General features: G+C 39.8%; 1 protein-coding gene across 2 annotated transcripts; it reads left to right on the plus strand.

The window, feature by feature from the left end:
• On the plus strand, positions 1-27,788 carry LOC103145210 (large neutral amino acids transporter small subunit 4-like). Of its 2 annotated transcripts, XM_016676633.1 has the most exons (15): positions 1-325; positions 3,116-3,331; positions 9,016-9,235; positions 9,316-9,371; positions 9,474-9,550; positions 17,375-17,467; positions 17,592-17,725; positions 18,578-18,789; positions 22,901-23,044; positions 23,157-23,174; positions 23,338-23,464; positions 24,021-24,153; positions 24,505-24,578; positions 24,779-24,902; positions 24,990-27,788. In XM_016676633.1, the coding sequence occupies exons 2-15, from the start codon at positions 3,172-3,174 to the stop codon at positions 25,149-25,151; spliced, it is 1,734 nt and encodes a 577-aa protein (XP_016532119.1). In that variant the 5' UTR covers positions 1-325; positions 3,116-3,171; the 3' UTR covers positions 25,152-27,788. The 2 variants fall into 2 exon arrangements, with proteins under 2 accessions (XP_016532119.1, XP_007562622.1); XM_007562560.2 differs by lacking the exon at positions 23,157-23,174 and having other exon boundaries at positions 2-325.
• The last annotated feature ends 192 nt before the right edge of the window (positions 27,789-27,980 follow it).

Consider the following 27,980-nt stretch of genomic DNA (forward strand, 5'->3'; position numbering starts at 1 on the left):
CACGCGAAGCAAAAACATTGGGAAACACCGCACATATGTAATATTGGTGTTCTCTGATTGGTTGAGGGTGGTCTCTCAGCTTAGCCACGGACCAATACGAAGGCTCGGTTGTTTGTGCGGTGTCGCTGCAGCTGATATAAAAACAGCAGCAATGAAAGAAGAACCAAAATTACAGAAACCAAGTGAGAGAAGAAAAGCGAACAGACATCCCCGCAGGTGACTGTCCATCCCTGCTTAGTCTGTTTGGCAGCGAGGGACGCCTGGAGCCGCGGAGACAGGGCTGAAGGAGCGGTCCCGTTTGTCCCCCGAGCATCACCGCGCTCAGGTGAGGCTGTCCGCATTTACCGGAGATGCTCCACGCACTCACAGCGGAGCCCCGACAGAAAAGTACAGGATGTCTCCTAATGCGACTGGCTTTCAGAAAGCACAGTGTAATGACATTAGAGGCATTTTGCTGCTTTCACGTCACCTCTGAGTCGCTTTCTCTTCATATCTGCTTCTTGGTTACATTAAATGACGGTGCAACAGTCCGAAAACACTGCATGAACTTCAGGACTGTTACTATTTATCGGCACAGACAGCTTCCGCTTTTTGCTCGTCAACATTTTAACTATAAGAAAAAAATATGTTGTGGTAAAATTATCTTACTGTCGCCATTTTTTAGTTATATAGGCTGACAGATATCTGTGACTCTGGAACTCAGACATTTTTCAGTGCTGCATTAAAGTTATTTAATTAAATGCAGAAGAAAGAGCGTATCGTGCATTTTAAAATTTAGTATGCAACTATGCATACTTTAAATCGGTTGTGCTTTGCTGCCCTTGTTGAACTCTTTGTTCCAGGAGGATGTTTTGCTCGCTGCTGTGGTTATCACTGAACAGCTGAGCGCTTTAATTGCTCTGTCAAGACGGAAAGAAATCCGGAAAAAACTAAGAAATGCTTTCACAATAAAAGCATTGAAGTCCAATGAATAATTCCACGAACAATAACACGTAAATTAAAATGCCTCTGTTTCTTTTTAAGAGCGATACAATTTGGCGTCGAAGTTCTACACTATATATTTTTATTCGTATTAAGAAATAATAAATGTGTGTTTCTGACATTCAAACTCCTCGGCGGATGCGCCATGTTTTCGTCGTAGTTAACTTCAAATAGGAAGAGATGGATGGGTGTGATGGAGAGGAGGAAGGGGGGTTATTGTGCAGATGATTTCAGTCCAGTTTAGACCAGTTTCAAGCCAGCATTTCCTCCAGCTCTATATTCTTTAATTGTTCTCAGGGACAAAGGGTATGCCAAATGAGAGTAAAATGGCGCCTTTGTTATTTTATATATCGCTTATTGTTCACATAGGGGAGACAAAAAGTTAGTTTATGCAGAAATGAGCACACACAAAGGGTCTACTAATTTTATGCTAACAAAATGCTTTGTTGAAAACTGTAAACCTCGTCGAAAAAACACATTTCAAGCCTCTATCTTTAAGTCGCTGCTTTATATTATAATATGTATAATATATATTGTTTACATCATCATTTTCAAGCTATTATTTAATAATATTTTTATTTTTAACCATGAACCTTGCCTGTTAATGTAGTTAAACTGGTGCTCTGTTTGCACCTACACACTGACTGCTGCGGCTGCCAGAATCTCTACAGCAGCGCTCGTGCACAACTACAGAGCAGTCTCGCGCCGTACCGGTTCGAACTGGCTTCAGCTCGCGCTGCATTCACGTTCAGTGCAGTTTTCAGTAAACAACACGTTTTCTCTTAAAGAAAAAAAAAATCCCCTCCACTCCACTCCATTCGTATTTTTTTTTTAACTACACATGTAAGTTTCAAGCTTCGTGGATATAATATTAAAATAAAATAAAATGCGTTAACCTTTAAAGTGGAGCGTTTTTTTTTTCATGACGGAATTACGGTGCCACCTTTTTATCTAGCTGACCTCTTTAACCAAGTACGGCTTCACTGATTTTAAAATGAGAAGGCTAATTCTGTACGTGAGTATTTGAGGCGTAGGCGCGGACGGTAACAGCCTTTTTTTGTCAGTAAAAGATCTCGGTGCAATCTTTTCCCATCAGTCAAGAATGCAGCAACCGTCTCACGTGTAGTAACTTCAAGCCATGTCCCCAGCAGCCAATAAGCGAAGAGATGATAAACTTTACAGCCAATCAGACATATATGTGGGCGTAGCAATGAATATTTAAAGGTGGGGCTTGAGGCTTCAGTTGTTTGTTGTTCTCCACCGTCATTACAGTGCTGAGAACAAAGAGTTGAACTTGGTAGTTGCGTAAAAAGTCACCTGAAGCTGTTGTTGTTCAGGCAGTTTTAAAACATGCAATATATTATTTAGTTAAAATAATCCAAGTATTTGTTCTAGAAATCTTTTGAAAGAGGTAATTCTGATCCAAAACATTTTTCCATTAAGACGTGAAGTTGTTAATTTGATTGTTAAAAAATAGCGTACTTCATGTAAGAAGACTGTTTTAAAACTTCAATCGATAATTTATGCAGGAAGGAAGTTAATTTGAGTTATTCTGGTTTAATCAGGGCATCAGTCTGTCAGCTATAACACCCAATTCAGTTTTTGGGAAAAAACAAAAAATTGCATTCAATTATTTATAAAATTAGCATATTTTTGTGACTACTTATTTCTATAATTCAGAAAAATACTAAACTCCAAACATAAATGAGTTGATATGAGTGGTTTAAATACAGTGCCACAAAATTATTTGATTGGTGTACAAAGTGAAGGCAGACAGGGATGAAATGTATGAATTTGCAAAGTGGGAAATTAATACTACTGTTTCAAGAAACTTGCTTCAAATTCCAAATAATAAATAAATTAAGGCTCATGATTTCAGTTACTTGCTGGTCACATAGGTTTGTTACAAATGAAGCCAAATTATATCCCTCCACTTATAATTGCCTTTTAAGGGCAGGGAAGAAAAAATATTAAGAATGGGAATTACTTTAGCACAAACTAACAACCTAAAAAACATGGATTCACCTGGTTTTAATAAGAAAAGGGAGATCAGAGCTTCTCTTGTCGACATTTTGACATATTTTAATATGACTCTGACTCATCTTCTCTGTTTATTCCTCTTCTTATCTTTAAGGCACCTGCAGCCTCCCTTATATCAGGTCCGGTCAGTGTGCCTCCAGGCTAGTAGAAATGGCTCCAACCCTCGCTACAGCTTTCAGACGCCGCTGGTGGATGGCCGTCACGGCGGTCATTGAAAACCTCCTCTTCTCTGCTGTGCTGCTCGGCTGGTCGTCCCTGCTCATCATGCTGAAATCTGAGGGCTTCTATTCCTACCTGTGCAAAGCTACAGGTGCGTCAGCCTATACCCGAATTATCTTTTATGACCAGGGGGTTAGATCGGTGCAGATGTCTGTCTTTCTATGTAACGTCTAATGCAGTATTCTAAAGTAATCAGACTAATAAATTACATCAATTTTGGCTGTTTGTGATGCAGTAGAAATCTGCAGGCAGGGCTTTTTGTGTATTTTAATTGCTGCCAGCCTGTTTTCATCCTCTATCTTCCCCCAAAACACGGTCTGGATTTAATTTAGAGTTTGCAAGTTATTTTTATGGAGCTTCAGGGTATGCACAGAGCAACAATGAGAAAACCATCCAAACAGGTCTGTTGCAGCACCCTCTGTTGTGCTAGCTTGATGAATTTCTGCAGGTTTTGGGGCAAACCACAACAATTTTTATGTAATTTTACCAGCAAGTATCTTGAGGTGTGATGAAAACAGATTCATCAGCAAACTTATGAGCACTCTTACTTATTTAATATGCTGAATTGCAGTGAACTGCCTCTAAATAAGCTTAATACGGAGCTCTGCATGGTCAAATAAAACAAAGATAATTTCATTATCATTTCTTTCTGTCCATTGTTCACTATGATCAAAGGATATGTGGTGAGCTGCTGCATTCAGGGGGCCTTCATTAGGCTTTAAAGGGGTTTTGCCTTGGTGTTTTTGTGCAAGTGCAACAGGATATAAAATAAAAGCTGGTCTATCTCCATCAACTGCATGATCTCTGGCTTAGCAGCTTTCTTTCATCCTCCTATTGTATTTTTGTGTATTTTTCACAGTTTTGCAAAGGGAGAAAGATAGAAACCCAATCTGCTATTTGTGTGAAATAATTTAATTTCTCTCACCTATCTGTATACATTATCTGGTCTTTTGTCCTAGTTGCTATTGTTTTTTAAGTACTAGCACAATTGATGAGAGCAGAGTCTTAAACGTTTGAAATGTGACTCAAACTATTTGCTGGGAGAAAATAGCTCTTGTTTTGCACTGAAAGAACATTCAGATAAGAACTTTTAAATTTTGTGAACAAAGGCCTATTTTTTTGGAAGTGATGCTGAAGTTTTACACCAACTTCATTACACAGATCTTTTGTTGAGGACCATATTCTATCAATCAAACGTATATGAGATAATAGACGTTTGTGTTGTATACAAGGCTGTGCTTTTGGCTTTTTCAATGAAAAGGGTTTTATGGTGGATTCTGAAGCCCTGATATTGAAACCTGTAATAACACATTTTTGCTATGAGAAACAATCTTTTAAAAGTTTTACTAAAATAACATTTGCTCCACACATTTGCCTTGTGCTGATCTTTTTTTTTTCTCTTTTTTTTAAATAAGCAAATTCACCTCCTTCATTTTTATAGCTCTACACTGGTAGAGTGTTGGAAGTTCATCTGTTGTCATGAGATAAAAAATACTGGCATGACTTCTTGTGATTTCATCTCAGGTACCTGCACTAAATGCAAATATACATCATTGTCATTGTTCTATCAGCTGTGCAACAAGCAGACCTTTGTTGTACTAAAGTAACTATAAAATCAGCAGAGCTTTACTGGAAAAGAAACTGTTTGGTCCTTTCTGTCCTTTAGGCTCAGATGACTCTCTGACCTTCAGCTAAATAGCTTTTGGCCATTCTCCACTTCAGTTTGCTGTCTGCATTAGTGCTATGTGACGGCGCCCTGGAAAAAACAAGGTTCTTTAGATTTCATTAGGAAAGAAAACCATTTGAACCCAACAGAAGTACAATGCCTTCTGGGTATCCACTAATTAATATTTACTAACAAAAAGTTCACTGAAAATGTGCAAATTTTAGCATACAAACTAAAATTTGCACTGGAGTACATCTAGTTGCTGTGGAAGGTAGAAAAGTAACACCTGAATAATCATATGATCGTTGCATGATTGACAGATTACAGTGACTCAACCCACAAAAGTTCACATCACTCCAGAGTCTGTAGATCTGATCTTAAAATAAATGTCACAGCATATATGTTTGTGGGTGCTGCTGGCTTCTTACTAACTCATAATGACCTCCGTGAATATATGAAGATGCATAGCTATGCAGCATATCTGCAGCTTTTTGGTTTGCCAAATACTTCCCTAGAACATTGTTTTGTCAGACTATCTAAAACCTATCCTCGAAACACTCTGCAACCTTTAAGCCTTAAAATCTCTGTATTTTGGGGAAGTCTGACTGACACAAGTGGAAGTCTAGTCTGGGATTTCTGTTGATGTAGTCAGCTGCCAACTAAAGCCCCAAAAACATTACCGCTGACCTCAATTTTCAAGTCATCTGACTGCAAGACAGTTCTCAGATTTGTCTTGGAGTGAAATGATTAAAAGGATGTAAGATTCAGTCACAGAATGAGCAGAAAAACAACCTGTACACATTATGGGTCATATTTACTTATGGTTTGTTTTATTGTGTCTATTTCTATTATGTGGCCTTGCTGTCATGCTTGTTTGTCATGAATGCTGTGGTCTCGTTTTGTGGTTTTTCTGTTGGTGTTCCACTTATCTGTGTCAAAGGTTAGACAGAGGCAAAATGCATAACACTTTAAGTTTCTAACTTGACTCATCTCTGCGTCATCTGAGAGTGTCCCTCATTGTGCAAATATTCATCATCAGTCATCTGAAAAGCTTGTTTCTGACTAAAAGAAGAATGTCTTTAACAAAGGACAAACACGGGACGTTTGAATGGTTAAAATGTCTGTTTCTATGTAGGCTTTCAGATAACTATCTAATGAGTCCTTTTAAATCTGCATAATGACTATATCCTTGTCATTATTTCAAGGACCGTTTGTTAGAACAGAAGCCTGTTTCTGGGACTTTTTCCTCTCTCTGTTGTTTAAAACAACCATTGTTAAGTTTATCTCTTGGACATCTCACCTCTCACCAGAGGTGAGATGTGAAAACGGCATTGTTTTAACTTTTACTGTGAGCGGTATCTCAGGGCTTTCTATTGACACAATCTCCTAATGATTAGTCCAAATGTGTTGGAGGAGAGCTTGTTTGCACATGATGAAGCTGTGAAAGAAAAGGTCATGTGAAGAGACAGACTCACTTTTTTTTTCTTCATGTTGTTGACAGGAGAGTTTGCTAAAGTTTAGCAGGTGTGCCGTAAACACAGAGGGACCTTTCACTGAGGAGGATCAATTCTGCCTGGTCTTTGTGTGTATTTGTGTGTGTCTGTGCAGGGTTCTTCCCCTATTGACTCAGGTTTGCTGCGATCATTTGATTAGTCAGCAGGCGGAGCCGCCGAGGGACAGATGCTGCTGGCTGCGTTTAGCCACACAGTCAGCACTTAATGCTCCAAAAACACTTCAGATACCAGATTTGCTAGGAGAACAAGTCATCCTGCTCATAATGAAAAGTTTCCATTTTAAACTCCCCTCACCTAAGTTTTGGAACTATCAAGTGGATTCACTTAATTAAACTTTGTTAGTGATAAGATGCTACTTAAAGTATGAAATGACTTATCATTTGACTCGGCAAAATCTGTTCTACCTTATGAAGGCAGACTGCGACTCCGATTTAAAATGCAAAAGTATCCATACCCCTTCACATCTGTTTCAGACCTAAATCCAATTGAGAATTTGTTGTAAAATTTTACAAAATATATTTATAGGTGCTGTCAATCCTATCTGACCACAGGACAAGTGGCTACATTTGACTGAATATCGAATAACATCCTCACATTCATGTCAGTCATTTTGCCGGGTTCTGATGACTGATCGCCTCGGTTCTGCTTTGGCTGTGGGAACTAAAATCAGCCTGCTGCCAAAATCCAGCATTCTCACATCCCTCTGTGAATTTATGCATCCGCATTTAAACACTTCAGCAATCAGATATTCATTAAGTCCAGTTAGGTTTTCGCCTACTTAAACCTTTACAAACACAAACAAGTTTTCTACATCAGGAAGCATTTCATCTGACATCTGAGCTTCCTGTTGCCCTGAACCCACCCACAGCTCCCTTTTCCAGAGGGCTGCTGGCGTCAACATCTCCTTCCCTGTCCTGTTTCGCTGTGAGCTGACTCAGCGAAGAGAGAAACCAACGTTATGTTCTCAGCCTGAGCCCAGAAAGGAAACTCAATTTCAGATGCGTTGTTCATTAGATAAAGTTAAGAGCTTAGTTGCTCTTGACAGCTAAGCTCTTAACTGGAATAAAATTGTCTCTGGAAAATGGTTTCCTTGCATTTGGAGGGGCTGTGAAATGCAGATTCTCCATGAGGCTCTGTGACATTTTTATAGCAAGCAAGTCAAGGTGGGGGATGAGCTGTTCCCCTGTCGGCTGTGTTCCCAGCACACCATCTATCTGTTTATACCAACAGATTTTGACACAGCGATAGAGCATCAGGACAGAAATAGACTCCAAATGAACTCGGTGGACTGTGTTTACCAGTGATTCAGCTGAGGGAGTGAGACAGAAAGTTCCCTCCACCATACTAAAGTTCAGACGATGACTATTTCTGGGGGCTGTTTACCCAGGATTGAGTTTTCCCCCCTCTGGATTGTTTACTCAACCTTTAATTCATTGGTTTTTCAATCAGCTGGTCAGCTGCAAGGGACATTGGCAGTGAGGTAACAGAAGTTTCGTTCCCAGTAAGCAAAAATGGAAATGTTCACCAACAAAATGTCTGAAAGCTAATATATTACCAACATGTCCTGAGTGTGTCAGCACCAGGTAATACTACAGTTTGGTATTTCAGGGTTACATTGCCACGTGAAAATGAACGGTACACAAGTGGTTTTAAAGGTGACCCATCATTCTTCCTTGAACAGGTTAGAATAGGTCTGTAGGCTACACAAAACATGTTTATTACATTCTTTGCATGCCACTATTCTTAGAGGAGACCCAAGTCTGCTCAGTTCTGCCCCTTTTGAGCTTTATTCAAAATGTGCTATTCTAGGCCCTCTTGTCACTTTAACTCCAAATAAGCTGCTGCTGGCCACGCCCCTCAACTCAACGTTTACACTCCCACGTGAAAATGGCTGCAAACAGATGAGCAATTGCACAACCATACATCTTTGAAAAGCATTAATAGAGCCTCCTGCACAACCAACAAGGATCCCATAAGTGGTTTCTGGATGGTAAGTCAACAGTATACACCAGGGGTGTCCAAAGTCAGTCCACAAGGGCCGGTTTCCTGCATATTTTAGTTCTCTCCCTGGTTTAGCACACCTGCATCAAATGATGGGTCATTAGAAGGCCTAAGGAGAACACTGACTTGCTGAGGAGTTTGTTACTACCACAAGGGAGAGAACTAAAACATGCAGGATGCCGGCCCTCGAGGACCGACTTTGGACACCCCTAGTATACACTTTTCCAGCAGCCATTGTACAGCACATGCAGCGGTAAAACTGCCTGATCAAAGGTGTTGGAGCTCTGCTTGGGTTGCTAGGTGATGGGCTGGTGTTTCCTGGGGTTGCTAGGTAGTTAGCTGGACTTTGCTTGGGTTGCTAGGTGAGGCTATGCTGGAGTTAAGTAATGGTGCAGTGGTCAGTTGTGATTTAGGTTTTTGGAAAGGCTCATTTTCCAGACACCTAAAACCATTAACTGACTGCCAATAAAATGGTGTGTGTGTGTTTAAGTGCTTGGGTCATTTTAGAAGCGGTTGAGACAAAAATGTAAGAATAAAACATTTTATACATTCACATGTAAAGAAAAAATTGTTTCCCTCATTTCTTTTTTGTAGAAAACAGCTCCAACCTCAACATTTCCAACTCATCCCAGTCTGAGGCTGACGGCGAGGCAGAGGAGTTCCTGCTGATGAATAACTGGCCCATCTGCAAAGACCAGGATGAGATGCTGAATCTGGCCTTCACTGTGGGCTCCTTCCTGCTGTCAGCCATTACTCTGCCTCTGGGCATTGTTATGGACAAGTATGGTCCGCGTAAGCTAAGACTTCTAGGAAGGTGAGGAAAGAGAGAGAACTCCCTCTTCATTTAAAAATGTCTTCTTCTTCTTATGCATAACTATAACTTTGTGTTCCCAGTGCCTGCTTCGCCTTATCCTGCCTCCTAATTGCTTATGGTGCCAGCAATCCTCACAGTATGTATTTTTTTGTGTTCTGTTTGGCCCTCCATGATCTTGAACATCTACATTTTATTCAAGCAAGTCAGATTTGGCTTATCTGTCCTGTTTTACTCTCAGATCTTTCCATCCTGATCTTCTTTGCTCTGGCGATGAATGGCTTTGGAGGCATGTGCATGACCTTTACCTCTCTGACGGTAAGAACGAGTTATATTTTCCTGTTTTAGCTACACTTACACATGCAAAGGCAGAGGGGAACTAATTGGAGAGGCAAAAAGGTTTTCCCTATTTGTTTTTCCTCTAATAATAATTTTGTTAAAGAGGATGTAACAACACACACAGCAGAGCTCCAGATTCTGTTCTCAAGGGGAAATATTGTGACTCTCCAGAGTAGAACGGCTGAAATTTGGAGTTTACAGCCATCCATCTTGTTTTAGGACATGGAAATGAACATTTCATGAACCATTCATAAGGATGTTTGTTGTAAAACTCAAAGGGTTCTTCCACAGTTTCCTTTTCTTTAAACATATTCATGAAGTTTGTAAATTCAAAGGTGTTGTGATTTAAAAAACAGATAAAAGTTCATTTGTTCTCCCTTCCTGTTACCTTATTAAAATTGTTACTCTCTTGCATCCTGAGTAAATTGCAGACATGTCTTAAAATACTTTAGAAAGTGTAATTTTCTTTTAAATTGTCTTCCTTCTCTCCTATTTACAACTTCCACACTGAAGAGTGTTGTCATGAGATGAGAAGACAGATGAGAGATTGCTGTGCAGAATTGTTTAGAAAGGGAAGAGCACATGTGTGCATTGCAGAGCAGCTTGCCAATCAGCAGATACGGTGACCAGGATGATATCATCACTCAGATTGTGCTGCATCATAGGAGATAGCATGTGAGGATGGAGGCAGCTTCAGCGATCTATTATTCACTGCTGTGGTTTGAAGCCAGAAAACTCTTCATTGCTATTTCATTTGCAAAAGGAACATGGATTGTTGTATTTTGCCAGATGCATATTGACCTTAATAGCACACAACAATATGAGGGTTACACATAGAATCTGTGTTTGGGTTTGTGGTACATTGTGTCTGCATGATGACGCTTTCCTTGAACTGTGGCAGAATGGACATTCTGTTTTAAACAACTCACTCGCTCACACTCAGACATACTGGCGAGGAAGATCCAAACAGGAAGCTGCAACGGGAGAACTTCTCCACCCAATTCTGCTGTTATGCTGAGACTTTAATTAACACACACACGCACACACACCCCTGTTTCTCAATCTATCTTGCTCCACCTCCCCACCCCCCTTCCAGTCTTGGATTTGTTTTCCTTCTCTCCTGCTTTTTGCCTCCTCCGTCCTGTCGAGGCGGGACCCACATGCAGCTGTTAAAAGCATGTCACGGGTACGCAACAGTTTGTGGATGCTGCTGTTTGTGCAGGTGTGTCTGCACAGGCTGTGGTTTACAGCTTCCCATTGGTCCTAGGGAAATGTTCTAATTAGTTGCTGTTTTTATTTGTTTCTATTAGACATGGCCAACACTGAGAGCTTTAACAACCTTTTCTGTCATTTATGTGAATGGATCTCCGAATCCAGCATCATCTCTAGTTAGTTAGTCAAACTTTGCAGAAATGTAGTCCTTCTTTCTTGGATTATTTTTTACCCTGCCTGTTGTTTTCCCAATCCTCCCCTCTCTTTGGCCACATTTAGCCTCCAAGGGAAAACATGGCCTGTATCTGGATGGAATGACATCCTATGTTTCAGAGAAGCCCTTCTTATTTCCATTTAAAAAACTCTCAAACAGAAGCCCCTCTATTCTGGTAATGGTACACATTCAGTACCACACCCACAGCAACACGTGAGGCTCTGTCTGTTACCCAGCACCAAGCATATTTCATATGTCTGGACTGTGTGAAAAGGTCACACGAGTGATCAACTTCCTCACACCCCTCTTGATGAAGCAGAAGCTGATATGGTTCTAAGACATTCAAAGTATTCATGAATAAGCTTCAAAGTAGAAGGAACTGGAAGACGTTAGTCGTTATATTAAGGATGTAAGGATTGGATAGAGTTATGACGGATGTAATCTCATGAGGAATCCTTGCAGTGCGAGGAATGTGCTTTAAGATGGAGAAGAAGCTGACGTCAGGTTGATGGAGGCATGCTGTCTGCTGTTCGTCAGCTGGTGTTTGCTAATCTTCCAGTCCACTTGGCTGCTCTTTATGATAGAAGGAGTCCCGCTTCATGCGTCAAGACAGGACCGGTCGGAGCTGGTTCTGGCAGCTGAAGTTTCCACTCGATGCAGCAAGAAAAAAAAACCTTCTTCCTCCTTTCGTTACTGTTTTTTTTTTCTCTCACACAGCCGTTTCCAGTTTCCTCTTTTTACTCAGTTAGTTTAAGTGGCTCAGCATGTTTCCCCTCCTTTTCCTTGGTCTAATAGTCACAATGCATTCTGCTCTGTCCACTTTAGTTTTCAACACTCGGCACACAGTCTTATCCAACACCACTTCCAAAACATGCACAGGAAACCTTGTTTGTAGAACATGTTCCCAGTTTTAGTCAAGGGTTAGACAAAAAAATCAGACTAGGAAAGTGTCCCTTCTGCCTAAGGAATTGTTGAAATATTCTCAATAACGATGGATGGGGTACACACATTCACCTCCTCTGTTTGCACCGATAACCTTCAGCCCTCTCATTCAAAAGATGACTAAATGCAAGCTCACCAGGACTGAAGTAGGTAAACATTACTGACAGCTGCTTTCAGGGTGTTTTAAGACCTGTTAGTCAGGTAGACTCAGTTTGACTGGAGACCAAAATGGCAACATTTGCTACATTTTCAGCTGGTGCAGTTCACTTTCACACTACTGTTGAATCAAACTACCAAACCCTTTTAAAAGCCCATTAACCTCCTCACCTGTGGTGGCGCTGCACTGAGAACCACTGAAGGAAACAACACAAACAACCTCTAAAGAAGACGAAATGTTACCAAAACCAGAGTGGCATCCGATTTGCAACATGATTTCTTTTTTTTTTTTTTTTTCCTTTGGAAAAACGATAAACCATTTTTCACACTAGCGCTAGACACTCACGTATGTTTTGGTTGTATTTACCCAGAATGCCCTGCACTATATGTTACCCGTCATGCCTTTGGAGCCGTCTCCAGTCTGGTTAGCATTCACATATATACATTCAAACTGCACTAGAGTTCACTTCAACAGAGACCTAAGTTTTTAGGTAGACCAGAGTTCGCTTTTTTTTGGTCCACATCAGAGTTCGATGGCACATTCACACCTTCCCAAACAAACCGGACTTTCTAGGCAAATGAACCACAGTTTGATTAAAGTGTAGAGTTGTTTAAAAAGCCAATATAAACAGAACAACAATATTTTTAAGGTTATAAAAAGAGCTGTTTTAAGCTACCCAAGTTGATTTACAATTTTGCACGACAGTGCTGCAAACAGATATTTAAGCCGCTCCCTTCGCCTGCAGCAACTCAACTGAACAATGATGGCTGACAAAACGCAGAGCTGGTGATAAAGTTTCAAAACTCCTGTATGTACAGAGAAGAGCCTTTATGACTTGTCAGTTGACAAGGAAAAAGCAAATAAGGTGGTCGAAGGTCGTTTGCCTGTAAGGCAGATGAATAGGAAAATCTATATGATGTTAAGCCTTTATTAAAGCTGTACCACAAAGTGGTGGCTAGGAAGCACTGCAATTTTGGCAAATCATTGAAAAAAAATCAACACATTTAAGATGAATTTAAGAAGCTTAGTTAAGCAAAATATTAGATTCCCTGCATTGGATTCACTTATTGGAAAGTTGACAAAGAAACTAGTCTGTCGAGAAGCAATAACAAAGACCATCCCTGATGTATCTGTGCAGATGAACATCCCAACCTATTATTTGTGTTGTAGCACAGGTTAGTAAACTAATAGAGGTGTTAATATTTTTAGTAAAGTTTCAAAGTGACGAATCAGAAAAGAGCAGCTGAGGTAAAAGAGGGGACAAAATCTCCTAAACAAACACTTTAAAAGACTGATCAGGAGGAGTCACATGGTGTACTTTGAAGGCTGAGAAACATAGAAAACACATTCCTTTGATGATTAAAAGTCACCAACACAAGCCACTGTTCTCTTTTGGGAAACCTAGTAGGAATTCTCAACATGAAAAACACCTTGAGACTAAGAGCCTCTGGGAAAGACGATGGCGATTCATTATTAATGATCTTAACTCAGACTGTACGTTATACTAAAAAAAGAAAAGATTGCTCCGAATCTAGATTATCTAGTAATTTTAAACTTCAGTGCAAAGAGTTGCCTCATGTGATAACATCCTAAAGCAGCTATAGACTGAAACATTAAACTTTACTGACTCTGCTAGTGTTGCATTCTTGTTCTATCAAAGCTGAAATATTCAGTAACATGGATATAAAATAAAAGCTAAAGTTTGGGTGATGCCTACTGTCAACAATAACATGCAGTGTATTCAATTCAAAATACTTTATTAATCCTAAAGTGAAATTAAATACTGTATTGAAGACATTTCAAGACGCTTCATAAATTTTAATAGTCACTGTTTTTGTTGTTGTTTTTTTTAATGTTTTTTTATAAATTTGGGAGTTATTAAATCCTTTAGCTTTTACCAAGTGAAACCCTGTTATGTACAGTTCTGATCAATTTACATCCACTTATATGACATTACATTAATTTGGGGTTTTAATTCTTTTTGTCGAAGAGACCAACAATCTCTTTGTCTTATTTTATCAGAGTTTACTACCAAAGACACTTGGCTGAAAATTTCTGAGCTTAATTTTGGGTCCATCTTAGTCCATAAAGTTGAATTTTTATCATATTGTTTCACATATTCTGACTCTGGTGTTTATAATGGACTTGGGCCTTGAAGGTTACTTTTTTTTTTTTGTACTTTATAATTAATTCCCATTCATTTGAAAGTGGCTGTTTGTTTAAGATGATTTAAACTTTGATAAAACTTTGTGTTTCAACAGAAAAATGAACAAACGCACATCAAAACAGATTTTGGATTGGATAAAAGACGATGACATTAAAGCTCCTTGCTCAGCCCTGTTAAGTAATTATTTATTGCCAGGAAAAGTGATCAAATATTGAGCTAGAATGACGCCAGAAGCTTGTTGATGCCTCAAGAGACTTTAGTGGGCGTAAAATCTCATATTGGAGTTTGTGTGTAGAATTTTAACCTTTTTGTAGATGAAAAAATCTGCAATAAATTCAACCTCATGCACCTTTTGGGTTTAAAATTCACAGAATTGTCGCATGACTTTTTCAACCTGGAAAAGGAACAGATCAAATCATTGACTTCATTGAAAAAATTTACAGTTGAATAACGGCATGGAGTCTAAACGTAAGCACATTTAAAAGAATATTTTTTTTTAACTTTTGTTTAGGAAATGACGGGAATGTTAGTCAGCTGATGAAGCATGCTCAGAGTCAGTCATGTCGTTTCTTCTGTTCTGGGACTGTTCCCGTTAAAGTTACAGCTGTGTGCGTTGTGGTCTGAACCCACAGCTGTTTCTTTGTTCCTCCATGTGTAACAGTTACAGAGCACTGACTGCCTGAATGATCTGGTTTATTTTCCTCCAGCTAGAAAAACACTTTAATCTTCATCTCATCAGGCCGAGCAGCTGCTCCTCCCAGCTACATGCTCACTCACACTTCACATCGCGACCAAATCCATTAATCCAGACTGCGTCTTTCGTGAGCAGCAGCCCAGACCGGGTTGTCACATGTTTTTGGAAAACGCTGGTTTTAACTGACTTACACTCGTAGTAACCCTGAGAAAATCTCAGAGTGACACAAAAACAGGCCTGTGCTTCGCTGTGTGTTTAGTGGGGTAGAGTAAAGAAACATTGTAATGAAGAGTAGCAATACTTTACCTATTTTTACTCAAGTAAAAGTAAAAAGTAGCCATCCAAGAAGTTACTCGAGTTCTGAGTAGCTGATGAAAACATCAATCATTTATTATTTAAAACTTCCATCAGATGGACCAAGATATTAAATTATGTGGAAATTTTGGTATTTTAAAAACCAAAATGAAAATGATTCATATAAATAACATGATTACAAAATAATCAAAAACATTTTCCCAACTCAGTTTCGTTCAGTGTAAAGCTTGTGAAACTTTTAACAAAAAACTACTGGTGTGTGTCACTGCCTGCTGAATTTATGGTTAAAACAAACTTGTTCTTTGTTCAGTGAAGCTAGTCACAGTTGCCAGAGTATCCATAAATCTTACTCGTTTAAAATTAAATAGTACAGCGCAGTAAAAAATATTCCTAAAAGTACATATTTTTCAGGCATGGTGGTGGTGCAAAGGTGAAGCGACTCCTTAGTCCTCAACATGGCCGCCCCTGTTCAATGACCTTTGCTGCATGTCTGCTTTCCTGTCTGACAACTATCAAAGAAGACCACTGGAGCCAATAAAACATTATTTTTTTAAAAAGAAATAAAAAAAATGGTATAGATCACATTTGGGCAAAAAAAGCAGCTTTGGGTCAGAACGTATCCACTGTCTCCACCTTTTGGACCAAAGGTTAGCCATCTTACCCTAAATCTAGTTTTCAAACTAGACTTCTTTGGTTCTGTGCTGCTGCAGAGGACATGGAAAGTTTTTAATTTGCTTTGAATTGTGGGGCCTACAGTGATTCTTGGGATCTCACTTTATGCTCCAGTTAGTCCAAAGGATGACATCTGTCTGGGTTGAACAGGTTCAGGAAGCTGGTTAATCTAGACACCTGTGGTGAACATTTTATCTGGATGGATAAATCATGACAAGCTGGAGAAGGATAGAAAAACTATACGTGACCCACAATACTGCCTTTAACAATCAGCCTCATTTCACTGCTGCTTTCTGTAGCTTCTAGAAACCACTCTAAATAATTCAAATGTCACAAAAGTACAGCAACAAATAATGTTTGAGGCTGACGTACATCACAGAGATAATTAACCACTCAGACATGCATCCACTCCTCTGTGCTTTTGACTTCCTGAAGAGCAGCGTTTACCGTTTCGTCTGGTTGAGTACGTGGTGTCCTCTTTTTGAGCTGTGCATGACTTGGTGCAACCCCAGCCTTTTTTCTTCACTCCACTGCTGCAAACACCAGAACACAGATGGTGTGATGTTCACCCAGTTCTGTTCACTACTGAACAGCTTCATCAGAAATCTGTGGGATTCAACATCGTCTGCCAACATGTGTGTATTTTACCACATTCTTTTCCAGTCAGTGACCTTTTGTTGGTTGACAAGGATTGGTGTAGAGCCTCCAGAGCTGTTTGAAGCACAAGCTGAAATCTGATTTTAGATAAGGAAATCCAATAGGTATAATTTTGTGTATCAGCTTGAAAGCTTTACTCCTGCAGAGAAAAGCTTTCAGCTCACATTCAGCAGCAGTCATTCTGCTTCTTTTTCACCATCTGGTCTCAATGCAATCACATAAATCAATGTAACGTTTCTTGACAATTTCTGGTGATTAAACACAACAAAATTGGGCTCAATTGTGAGATGGAAGAAAAGTTGTTCAAATTGTAGCTGATATGAAAAAGTTTGAGTATTTGTATTCAGAGCGATTTATTAAGAAGTGGCTTAAATAATCAGCAGCTTCATTAAGACTTAAAGAAAATAGCAGACAGAGGGAAGTTTGTTGCAACTCAGGATACAGCAAACCTGTGGTGAGATGAGACAGAAAAGACTAAAAAACATCAAAGGAAATGCACAAAACAGCATTGTGTGCTCTTTGGTATTAAAAAAATCAACAACTGTATGTTTTCCCCCCAGAGCATTTTTCACGTTTTATGTTGATGCTGGAGCCATTTTCCTGTGGAATCGCATAACCTCATTTATGCTTGTTAACTTCCAGTTTAGCACTAAATTAATAATAGAAGTGATGCACCAAGATCCTGTCAGATTACTTCAAACCCTGCAAATCTGACTGAGAGAAATGTGACCATCACAAATAGGTGCATGTGTTTTTTTGTTTTTGTTTTTTAGCTTCCCAACATGTTTGGAGACCTGAGGTCAACCTTCATCGCCCTGATGATCGGATCTTATGCTTCGTCTGCCGTCACGTTTCCTGGCATCAAGGTAAGTCCTCAAACTTCACGCCATTCTTGATTTGCTCCAGTTTGTTCAGCCATTACTTCTTAAAAGACAGCAAAAGATGGGTTATTGATTTTCCATTATGATGTTTTTGTTCGTCTGCCTCCAGGTGATTTATGATCTAGGTGCCTCCTTCATCTCTATCCTGGTGGTTTGGGCCGGCTGCGCTGGCCTCGTCTTCCTCAACTGCTTCATCAACTGGCCTCTGGAGCCTTTCCCAGGCCCAGAGGATATGGACTTTACGTAAGACCAAAAGACATGCTCACTCTGTCCGCGTCCTGCACACGTTCTTTTTGACTTGAAACTTCAATGTGTTTTAATATGTTTTTTGGGAATAGACCAACGTAGACATGAAGTAAATAAAAAAATTGTAAAAATAAAGGATAAAAATATTTTCTTAATCCCTATCCTTACTACAGAAAAGTATCCCACAACCCGATGCTGCCACCACCATGTTTTACAGTGTGGAGGATTTGTTCAGAGTGAACTGAAGGAAAAAGTTCCTTCAGTTCACTCTATCATTTTACCAAAGGATCCACCTTCTGTTTTAAAAAATACCCCTCTGAAGGTGCTCTGAGGGTGTTGTTCTTTCAGTTACTAAATTATTCAGCAGTTATTTCAATAATCAATTAATCACGAGCAATCGATTAATCATTGCTGCTCTAGCCAGATTCTCTCAGATCTAATTACAAAATATCCAAGTTCTTTTCATTAGCCTCCTCCTTGTGTTGTCTTGTTTTATAAAGTCCAATTAAAATACACAGTTTGTGGTCATTACAAAATGAGACATGGATACTTTAGCCTTCAAATACACACATAGCAGATTGCATAGATATGCCAGCTCACTTCAGTGTGGCAAATCCTCTTGTAAAGCAGCAGAACCCACTGAGCCCTAAAGGGGAAAGAACCTAAAGCCAGGAGATTGGCAGGATTTGCTCTCTTTCAAACTGGTCTTTAAAGGTGTTTTCCCTCTTTTCTCTGTTCACTCATTTTTTCTTCTTTTATATTTTTTCAGCTGTCATGTTGCATGTTTGCAAGATATTTGGGCTCACAAGGAACCTTCTCTGTCTCTTACCCATTCATGCGTCCCTTTAGGGTGAAGATCAAGTTCAGCTGGCTGGGCTTTGACCACAAGATCACTGGGAAGCAGTTTTACCGGCAGGTGACCACGGTGGGCCGCCGACTCAGTGTGGGCAATGCAATAAAGCAGCCGCAGCAGCCGTCCACAGATCTGTCAGCGCAGGACGCCAACAAACTGTGCCTGTCCACCGTAGACCTGGACATGAACTGCAAAGGCAGCGAAGAGTGTAAGTTACAGAAAGAACATCTCACTTTGAAATTCTGCAATGGTGCAGATCAGATTGAGGCTGATAGTAAAAAGAAAGAGGTAACCAATTTCTGAAGGTGTAGTAAAACCAGAGCCGTGCCACAAAAGGGATTTCTGTCTCAGCTTCACTTTTTTTGGCTTTATTCCCATCTGATCTGAACAAGCTGGATATTAACAGCGTGCTCATTTGAGAGGGAGCCAGGATCCCAAAATAAAACTGTTAACATGTGCCTAAATGATTTGATACCGAATAACATCATCCACAATTATTTTGGGTCAGTTAAACAATGATGTGCATGTGAGCGTCTTGGGTATCAGGTTGCTGGAGGAGCCAAGATGGAAATGATTCATGACTTTGAGGTTCTTGGAATGAAATATCACTTTAAGCTCATTTTAACTTCTTTAACCTGAACAAGCTAGTGGCACCCAAGTAATTAGGCCTGTAGTCATATCCAGATATACCTGCACATGGCATAACAACTGAAAGTACATCAAACTTTCTCCAGCTAGAGTGAAGCTTCACCTAATGCACTTAATGTTTCACACTGTCAGTCAGCTGGCTGAAAGAAAGCTGTTACCTTTTCCTCTTGATAAAAAAAGATGAATTCAGTTGTTTAATATTTCAGGTCCAGAAAAATGGACTAAAATAGCACCACTGATTAGCCTTAATAAGGTAACACTGCTTATAAACTGCAGTTAGCAAATTTGTTAACCAGTTGGTTACAAGTTTGCTACCCAGACTGTGGACTCATTACATGTTGTAAAGAGTCGCTCTTTAAAGAGTCAAAATAAACACAACTAATTTTAGTGTATTTTTTATTTTTTGCAAGATTTTGCTCAATAAAAGCGATAACAATTTGAACTTGAACTGCTGTTACAGCTGGAGCTAATAGCCAAAATAATTAGAATAAGTTTTAATAATTGTTCATTTTCTCTTATTAATAAATCAATTGGATAATGTCATACAATATTATTTTCAATTTTTATTTCACTGTGAGAATCTCAGCCCGTGCCTTATTAACAGCTTATCTGCTGAACACACCTCAGCACTCAGTCTTGTAGCGATAGAAACTGTAGATTAAACTGATGCATAAAAGGAAAATAATGGATTAGCCAAGCTAACAACCATTTTACATTCTTTTTGTGTAAAAAATTTGTAAAAACACCTGTACGGTCTTCAGATTTTTAGTTATGGAAGCCCTACATAATAAACAGAGACTTGGCCTATGCAGCAGTTACAGAAGAACCCTCTGCCCCACTTCCACACTACACCGACCCCCGTCACCTCTGCCTCCAGGCCTCTACTGGGCCTCTAAATTCTTCCTCAGGGTCAGGTTCTCCCAGCGGTAGGCTGGTGGGTTCCCTCTTGATCCTTTTGATACCAAATAGACCGTAGAACCAGTTCAGACTAATTTCTAGGAAAGTCACTCAGCAGGTGTGGCGCTCTGGCAGGGAGCTCCAGAGAGACATTGTTTGGGGTTGACTGGTTCAAACATGTGTGCACTTCATATTTATGTCTATTGAGAGCAGCTGTCCAGAACTGTACAGTCAATGTCAATTTTGTTTATGTAGCACTTCGTAACGACAAGGTCAGCTCCAAAGTGTTTTACAAAGAGCAACATAGATAGCAAAGGATAGACAAGAAAGGAATAAAAGACATTCAAACCAGAAGGAAGTTCTAAGAACAAAATCTGGTTGCCATTAAGAAATGGGTTTCTTGAAGTTCTTGATTCTCTGAATGGAAATAATGTAGAGAAGAAGCACGACCTTCTTCTGATTTAGCTGGTTATTAATCAGTTTCTGGCTTCGTCTAAAAATTGCTCATAGTATGTTTGTAACAGTCATAAATTATGTGGATGTAATAACAAACTAGAGACCAGAGTGTACTACTTTGGTATGTAAACTCCACTGGCTTCTCTCTCTCTGGAAATAAGACAGGACCCATTTTGATTGATATTCAGAAACAAACAAACTCTTTTTTTGTGTGCGTTTCTAAAAACCCACCTGCAATGGAAACCTGCAACAAATTAGTCCTAGGTTGCTTATTCTTTGCCCGATGCCGTGGTTAATGGATCGTGATCAGATTCTAATAATTCATGGCTAAAAGGGCTTGGAAAACATCCCAATTTCTTGTGGCCATGACCAAACATTTCCAGTGATTAGCCTGACATGCGTATCTGTTGATCAAGGCAATAAACCCACCTGCTCCATCTGTGCACTCACCACTAATTGGATGTTGTAGTACTTCACCATATGGACAGAAGTGTCCATTTTCCATTTATATTCACAACCTTCATTAATGATCAACTTTATCCACTGTCTGCTTTTCTTTGGATCCTCCTGCTCCTAATTCAGGTTCAGAAGCGTCACCATGGCGCCTGAAGGCAGCAGGAATATTTAGATGACAATTTCTCCTTCAAAATTATTCACAATCTTTGAACTTTTCATTTTGTTACATTAAAATAGGAAACTTCAATGTATTTTACTGGGATTTTATATAATAGACTGAAACAAAGGGGAGGAAACAATGCTCTGTGAACATCTCACAGAGCATTGTTTAATTCATGTAGAGCGTGTCCATCTTAACCAGCAGGCCGCTGGGAATGTAAGGAAAGCAGCCAAGACACTCGTGGTAACTCTGTCATAGAGCAACAGGTCAACCAGACCTTTAGAAAACTATTACTGTTTAGCAAGCAATCAAATATACCAAATGGTATAAATAAAGTTAATTTACCAAGCTGGCCTCATTGGAAGAGTTACAATAAGAACACCATAAAAAGTTCAGTTTACTGCTAAGGAATTGACTCTGGTCAAATGAAACCAAGCATAAACATTTCTGGCCTGCATGCAAAATATATAGACATAAACCAAAAAAGAATAAAATGTGGTTGTAATATGCATTAACTGAAAGTATCTGAACGCAACAGCACACCACACCTTTCAGATTTTTAGCTGTGGAAATTTTGAAAACATCTGTTTCCTACCAACTACCGTGTTTCCCCGATAGTAAGACACCCCCGATTGTAAGACGTATCGGGGGTTTCAGGGGGGTCTGCTAATATAAGCCGTACCCCGAAAGTAAGACATAGTGGGGCTTTTGGGGATAAAAAGAAAGTAAGACACTGTCTTACTTTCGGGGAAACACGGTAACAGTTGGTAAGAATCTACATCTTAAAGTGTATTGAGGTCTGAGGTTGTAAAGTGACAAAATGTGAAAATCTCAAAGAAAATTGAAAACCTTTTCAAGACGGATGCATTTGAAAATGAGCAACTGGAGCAGTCTTATGTCATCAAATAAGTGCAGAGAACCGAAAGTCGGGCATGCTTGTACTTGTCTGCAAGGTACATTATGATCTCCTGCTGCTGAAATATTAGACACCGTATCACCAGTCATCAAGCATGTGTGTTGATGTGTACACTTGTAGATCGTTCAAACTTACAATAGGCTATGTATGCATTTTTAAAACATGCCAGGCTGTAGCAGCTGCAATCTGATTCATTCAGTGGGAACCGAAATAAAGAAAATATGAACGTTAAATAAAACCCCTATTATCACAGCCTAATATTAGATTAAAAACAAAGTTGTTTACCTGCATAAGGTCATAATTAAAATGTGTCACCGGGCGATACTAGACAAATCTCTACAAGCCCAACCACTGTTTTTTAACTTTTAAAAGACAACCATTTGATTCATCATCAGTTCCTCTAAGGGGAGCCATATTCTGACCTCGGTCCTCACTTAATGCTCAGTTAATGCTCATTATCGGCCTGTTGATTTGATCAGAAGACGATGTGAGAGATTATGAGTGCAGAAGTGGCATCCCGCTGCTGGATGAGATAAAGTCAAGGTTTGGCTGCTATAAGATTTGCCCTGGGGGTTGTTGCATAACTGAACCACTGAGTAATTTATAGAGAACAGAGTTGCATTGGGTGCACCGAGTGCAAATTATGAAATATCTCCAAATAAATACCCGCCGTGAGCACCTGCACTTGCCACAACCAGTCAAACATCACACTTTTTATTATGTCTAATGTCTTTTTGATCCCTCGTTTAAAGCATTTTATTAAATCTCGCCTCATCTTCTCTGCAGCCCAGTCTTTCATGAGGAGCATCTTCAGTCCCATCTTCTTGCTGAGCCTCATCACCATGTGCGTTACACAGCTAAGACTCATCTTCTACATGGGAGCCATGAATACCATCCTGGAGTCCCTTACAGACGGAGACCTGAACACAGGTGAGTGTAACCACCCATAAGCTGCACATAAAAATGCAGAAGCTGCTGTGTGTGTCTTTTATCTTTAACCTCTGGACGTCCCTGTCATGCCTGCTTCCTGCTGCTGTTACAGTGGAGAGGATGCAAGTGGGTAAGAGCGCTGAGGCCCGGTTAACCACCTCCATCCATCCCCTCCTCCACTGTCTGTCCTCCTCAGCTGTCTTTGCTGTCCAACATGCATCATTTTTCTGTTGTGCTCCGGATCTGGTCTGAACGCATAATGAGTAACTGTGTGTTTGCTGTGTGTTCCTCAGTGAGCGTCTACACCTCCATCTTTGGCGTGCTCCAGCTCCTGTGTTTGGTCACCTCTCCTGTGATTGGATACGTGATGGACTGGAAGCTCAAAGACTGTGAGGATGAGAACGACAAGACTGTCAAAAGGTGAGGGTGCAAGCTCTTAGAGATCCAGAAGATACAGCTGGAAAACAGGATAAAACATGGCAGCTGCAACTAACAATTATATAATTATTCTACCAATTAGTCTGACAATTAATCAGACAAAAAAAATTACCAGTCTTGCAATTTTTTATTTAACTACTTAAGCTTATCTTTTACAATATTAGAAATGCATAAAAATACTAATAAACAAGTAATTTACTTTTTTTAAATGATAAACATTTTATTAGCTAAAATGCATTAACATAGAATTACTTAAGTGTAAACTTGATCACTTGTAATAAAGGATGCACCTGGAGCTAAAAAAATCAGACAGATATTTTGACTATTTTTTGATTGAACCTGGATATGTTGTTCTTTCAGCAAATTGACTTTCTGGAGTCTGTGTACTCCAGTTAACAATTAATCGATTACTAAATTAGTTGATAATTTCAAAAAACGACTAATCCGATTAAATATTTCTGTCCTAAAACATATATTCTTTTCATTTTCTGATTATTATTATTTTTTTTTTTTATTTAATTTCTTTTCCTCTAATCAGTGAGCCTGGCCAGCCCCGGCGCCCAACCAAAAAGATTCAGAAAATCATCAATGCAACTAGAGCCTTCATCTTCACCAACCTGCTGCTGGTTGGCTTCGGAGTCACATGCGTCATACCAAACCTCCCGCTTCAGGTGTGAAACTGTGTGTGTGTGTGTGTGGGTGTGTGTGTGTTGCTGCTCTGCAGTGTTATAGATATTTGGGGATTCACATTTCCAAACATGTGCCTCTGTTGCTCCACTCAGGGGTAACACTGCAGATACAGGCAGTTCTCTCAACCCAAGCTGCAAAAGCGCTGAAGCAAAATATGTTTCTTGGTTTTTTACCGACACCTACTGGATAAAGTTAATATTACTTCTTATTTATCCATTTGGTTCTGAATGGCCTTTATCAAAGATGAAAGCCAGCTGGTGCTAAATATAGACCTGCTGTGCTGTAAAATGATTGCTAAAGGACAACATGTCTGTTTTCTCTTTTCTTTACAGATTCTGTCCTTTGTCCTGCACACAATAGTGAGAGGCTTCATCCACTCTGCTGTCGGAGGCCTATATGCTGCTGTGTAAGTGTGGGGCATGTTTAAAAGATGATTGCAGCAAAAAAAGGGCTACAAATTTGGTTTAGGAAAAGAATTCATTCCTCTAAAACTTTTTATATTTTATGAGTACTCAACTCAAATCATCATTTCAGTCCAAATATGCTCACATTGTAACAATCACCTTTGCAAAGAACCCTTTGACACATTCTGTTTGTCCTCTACAGGTACCCGTCCTCTCAGTTTGGCAGCCTGACAGGCATGCAGTCCCTGATCAGCGCTCTGTTCGCTCTGCTGCAGCAGCCTCTCTTCATGGCCATGGTGGGACCCTTGGAGGGAGACCCTCTATGGGTAAGACACACTCTCTGAGACACCAGCATGATGGAGTGTAGTTCCCTACTCTGCATCACCGTTTATCACTGTCTATCTGATGCTCAGGTGAACGTGGGCCTGCTGGTGCTGAGCATGCTGGGATTCTGCCTGCCCTTCTATCTCCTGTGCCACAGCCGCCACCTCCAGCGCCTGCGAGACGAGCGCAACGACGACCCCAAGGTCTACGTTAAGATGAATAATGGCAGCGCGCCGGAGGCCAGCGTGTAGAAAGGATGAAGACATTTTTGTTTTTTAGAAATAAACAAGTATGGCACAGAGAGGAGGAGGAACGTGTGGTGAACCTGTACACGGACACATATATCGAACTGTTGATTCTGCACACGTGAACACTGTGATAACTAGTTTCACCTTCTGTGATGCTCTGTGAAAAAGCCAACACAAACTCAAACACTGCGGGGAGATGACAGTTCCTCCAATCATGATCCAAAACTGACTACAAAGGGAGAGAAAAGACAGTTCACTTCTCCCCAAATCACTCTTCCTCCTCCTCCTCCTCCTTCTTCTCACTCCTGCCAGTGCTATTCAGAAGCACAGAAAATGGCAGCTGCCTGATATCAACAGTGTGGATCTGAATTTAACCAGCAGGGGGCAGTGGTGCTGCATTCCTGCTCACTTACTCAGCTTTTTCTGTGTTCACAAAGAAATTTGAGCAGCATCCTCTGTGCTGTCATCTCCACTTCCTCCTGTTGGACTCAGTAGAAACCCACAATGCAACAGCTTTGAGATCGGGGCACAACACACTGATAAGTCACTGAGGAAACACAGCAGCCCCTGTGTTTGTGTTATATTGTCAGTGCATGATCCCAGTGACAGTGCTGATCCGTTGTTTATGTTTTACTCAGCCTCCTGAGCAGGACAACAGATCTACGCACAGCTTGTCGTTTGACAAACCTGTCATATCTTGTGTTAGTTTAGATAAGGGTCTCTGTGTGACGTTCAATCATGACCCCATAATATGAAGGAATGTTTAGAGCAGATAGACAGCACATTTTTAAAAAAAAAAACATCAGAGTAGTGTCCATACACAATGAAATTATAGTATTTGTTCATCTCAGCAATAAGTATTTCAGTGCAGTGGTGGACGCTGGACATTCATCCAAATACACGTGTTCATTTCACCAAGTCTCTTCCTGCACTGTGGACGGTGCTAGTTAGAATACCAGAAATGTGTTTGTGTTTCACGGTGGAGCTGAGGTGGTCGTACTGCAAACAAACAAATCAAATATCAATTTTTTTTCCCTTCACAGGTTGATTTCCAAAGAGTTAGCGTAGCTGCAGTTTCATGTAGCGTTTGCTTCCTGTTTCGTATACGTTTCATGGTGATTTCACAACATAAAACCTGATGTTCAGCACCACCATCAGCAGCAGCTCAGGGAAGGTTGACTCCTTGTCGTACACCTGGGAACAGCAATTTGCTTGATGGTAACTAGGCATAGGCTGGAATGAGATTCTCATAGTGTGGTAACCTAACACAATTTCACAGTATTTGCACAAATATTTACCACAAAATTGTATTACATGGCCAAAATTATTATGTTGAATACAGAACCACAACATTTAGTTTTTATGTGAGGATATTATATTGTTTTTTTTCTGCTCTTAAAAGACGAGTATAAGAGCTGATAATAGCTGGTTAGTGCAGCTATCAGCTCTGGTAGCTAGCCTGCAGTCTGCTTCTGCACACTCGTAGCTCTCCAACTAGATTTAAAACAGCGTTACCTTAATAAGAACGATGGGTGGTACTTCTTTATTAAGTGTCTTCTCATTACAAGTACTTAAATAAACATTGTAAATTACTTTTACTGTTTTAAAAGGGTTGTCTTGTAATTGCAACAGGCCTCTGCCTGACAGAGAAAACCACAATGATTTATTGTTCAGAGGGGGAAAAAAAGCTGAATGTAATGAGCTCAAACACAGACAAGAAAGACTCTTTGTCTTTTAGAGAGACAAATAAAACAGAAGCATGATGTGCTGAATATTATTCAGTTTGCCGACTGTAGATGCCACACAGTGAAGCTTGTCATAAGGTGAATCCAGGCAGGATGACCCTCTTTCCTTCCATCTGTAAAACTGTCTGATAATCACTTTCAGCTGCCCCGTCTGCAAATGTAAATCGTTTACAGGTGGCCGAACTGAGAGATGACACTCTGCTGCCTTCACGTATTCCCAGCGACAGACTTTCAGTGAGGATTAAAAAAAAAGCACATAATGCACTTTAAAACGTCTAAAATGGACCTTATTTGCATATTTCTGCACAGCTTGTTGTTGCTGTTTCTAACACACGACTCCTTAATGGTGGTGCACAGTGGAAAGAATGTAGACCCAGGGCTTTTGGATGTAGATTTGTTCATGCTGTAGAAGCTAAAAGATGTTTTTATTATTTTTTTATAATCAGAAAAAAAAAGAGGCGTTGCTTCACATTTGGCCTTTATTCACACAGAAGATGCAGCAGAGTCTTGTCTCTCAGTTCACAATCCATTCCTTTTAGACAGAATGTACTCATATTTTACTAGAAGAATTGCACAGTTATTTAAAGAAATCAGACATTTTAAATTGAAATGCACAATTTGTCCCTCATTCAGATTTAATTTTGATAACACTTCCTCTCCTTCCGGAAATAATTTGGGGTTGTTATGAAAAAGAAACTCAGAGGCAGGAATTTGGGTTAAAGTGTTTTGTTTCTGAGTTCCTGGTATTATATTAGCAGTATTTACAGGAAAGTCATCTAGCATTGCTAACCAATGTGAGACCTGAGCCTGTGCTGAACAAGCGATGAGAAAATGGGAACGGAGTCACTGACTTCCTTAGTTTACTTGCCTCATCCCACCGAACCCTGACCCCAAAGCGATTTTGTGTATTCTTGTTCATTTCAGTGGATTGTTTTGTTTCCTGGTGAGGAATTTTGGGTGTTAGCTTTTAATAGTTATGTAGGTGTGATGCGTAAAAGTGGGGATATAAGAGGAAAAAAAGATATACCTTTTTTTCTCCACTTGACATTTTGTATTTTTTCCTATCATGTCTGTCTTTACTTTTTTC

The sequence above is a fragment of the Poecilia formosa genome, unplaced genomic scaffold, assembly GCF_000485575.1.
Source record: "Poecilia formosa unplaced genomic scaffold, Poecilia_formosa-5.1.2 Scaffold138, whole genome shotgun sequence".
In the NCBI taxonomy this organism is placed as follows: Eukaryota; Metazoa; Chordata; class Actinopteri; order Cyprinodontiformes; family Poeciliidae; genus Poecilia; species Poecilia formosa.

What these genes read in the sequence shown, in the direction of transcription:
- LOC103145210 (XM_016676633.1), top strand. Translation starts at nt 3,172, where the DNA reads ATGGCTCCAACCCTCGCTACAGCTTTCAGACGCCGCTGGTGGATGGCC. An exon ending in CCAGAGGATATGGACTTTAC is followed by an intron (nt 17,726 to 18,577) that starts GTAAGACCAAAA and finishes GCGTCCCTTTAG; the next exon opens with GGTGAAGATCAAGTTCAGCT. An exon ending in AACGACAAGACTGTCAAAAG is followed by an intron (nt 23,465 to 24,020) that starts GTGAGGGTGCAA and finishes TCCTCTAATCAG; the next exon opens with TGAGCCTGGCCAGCCCCGGC.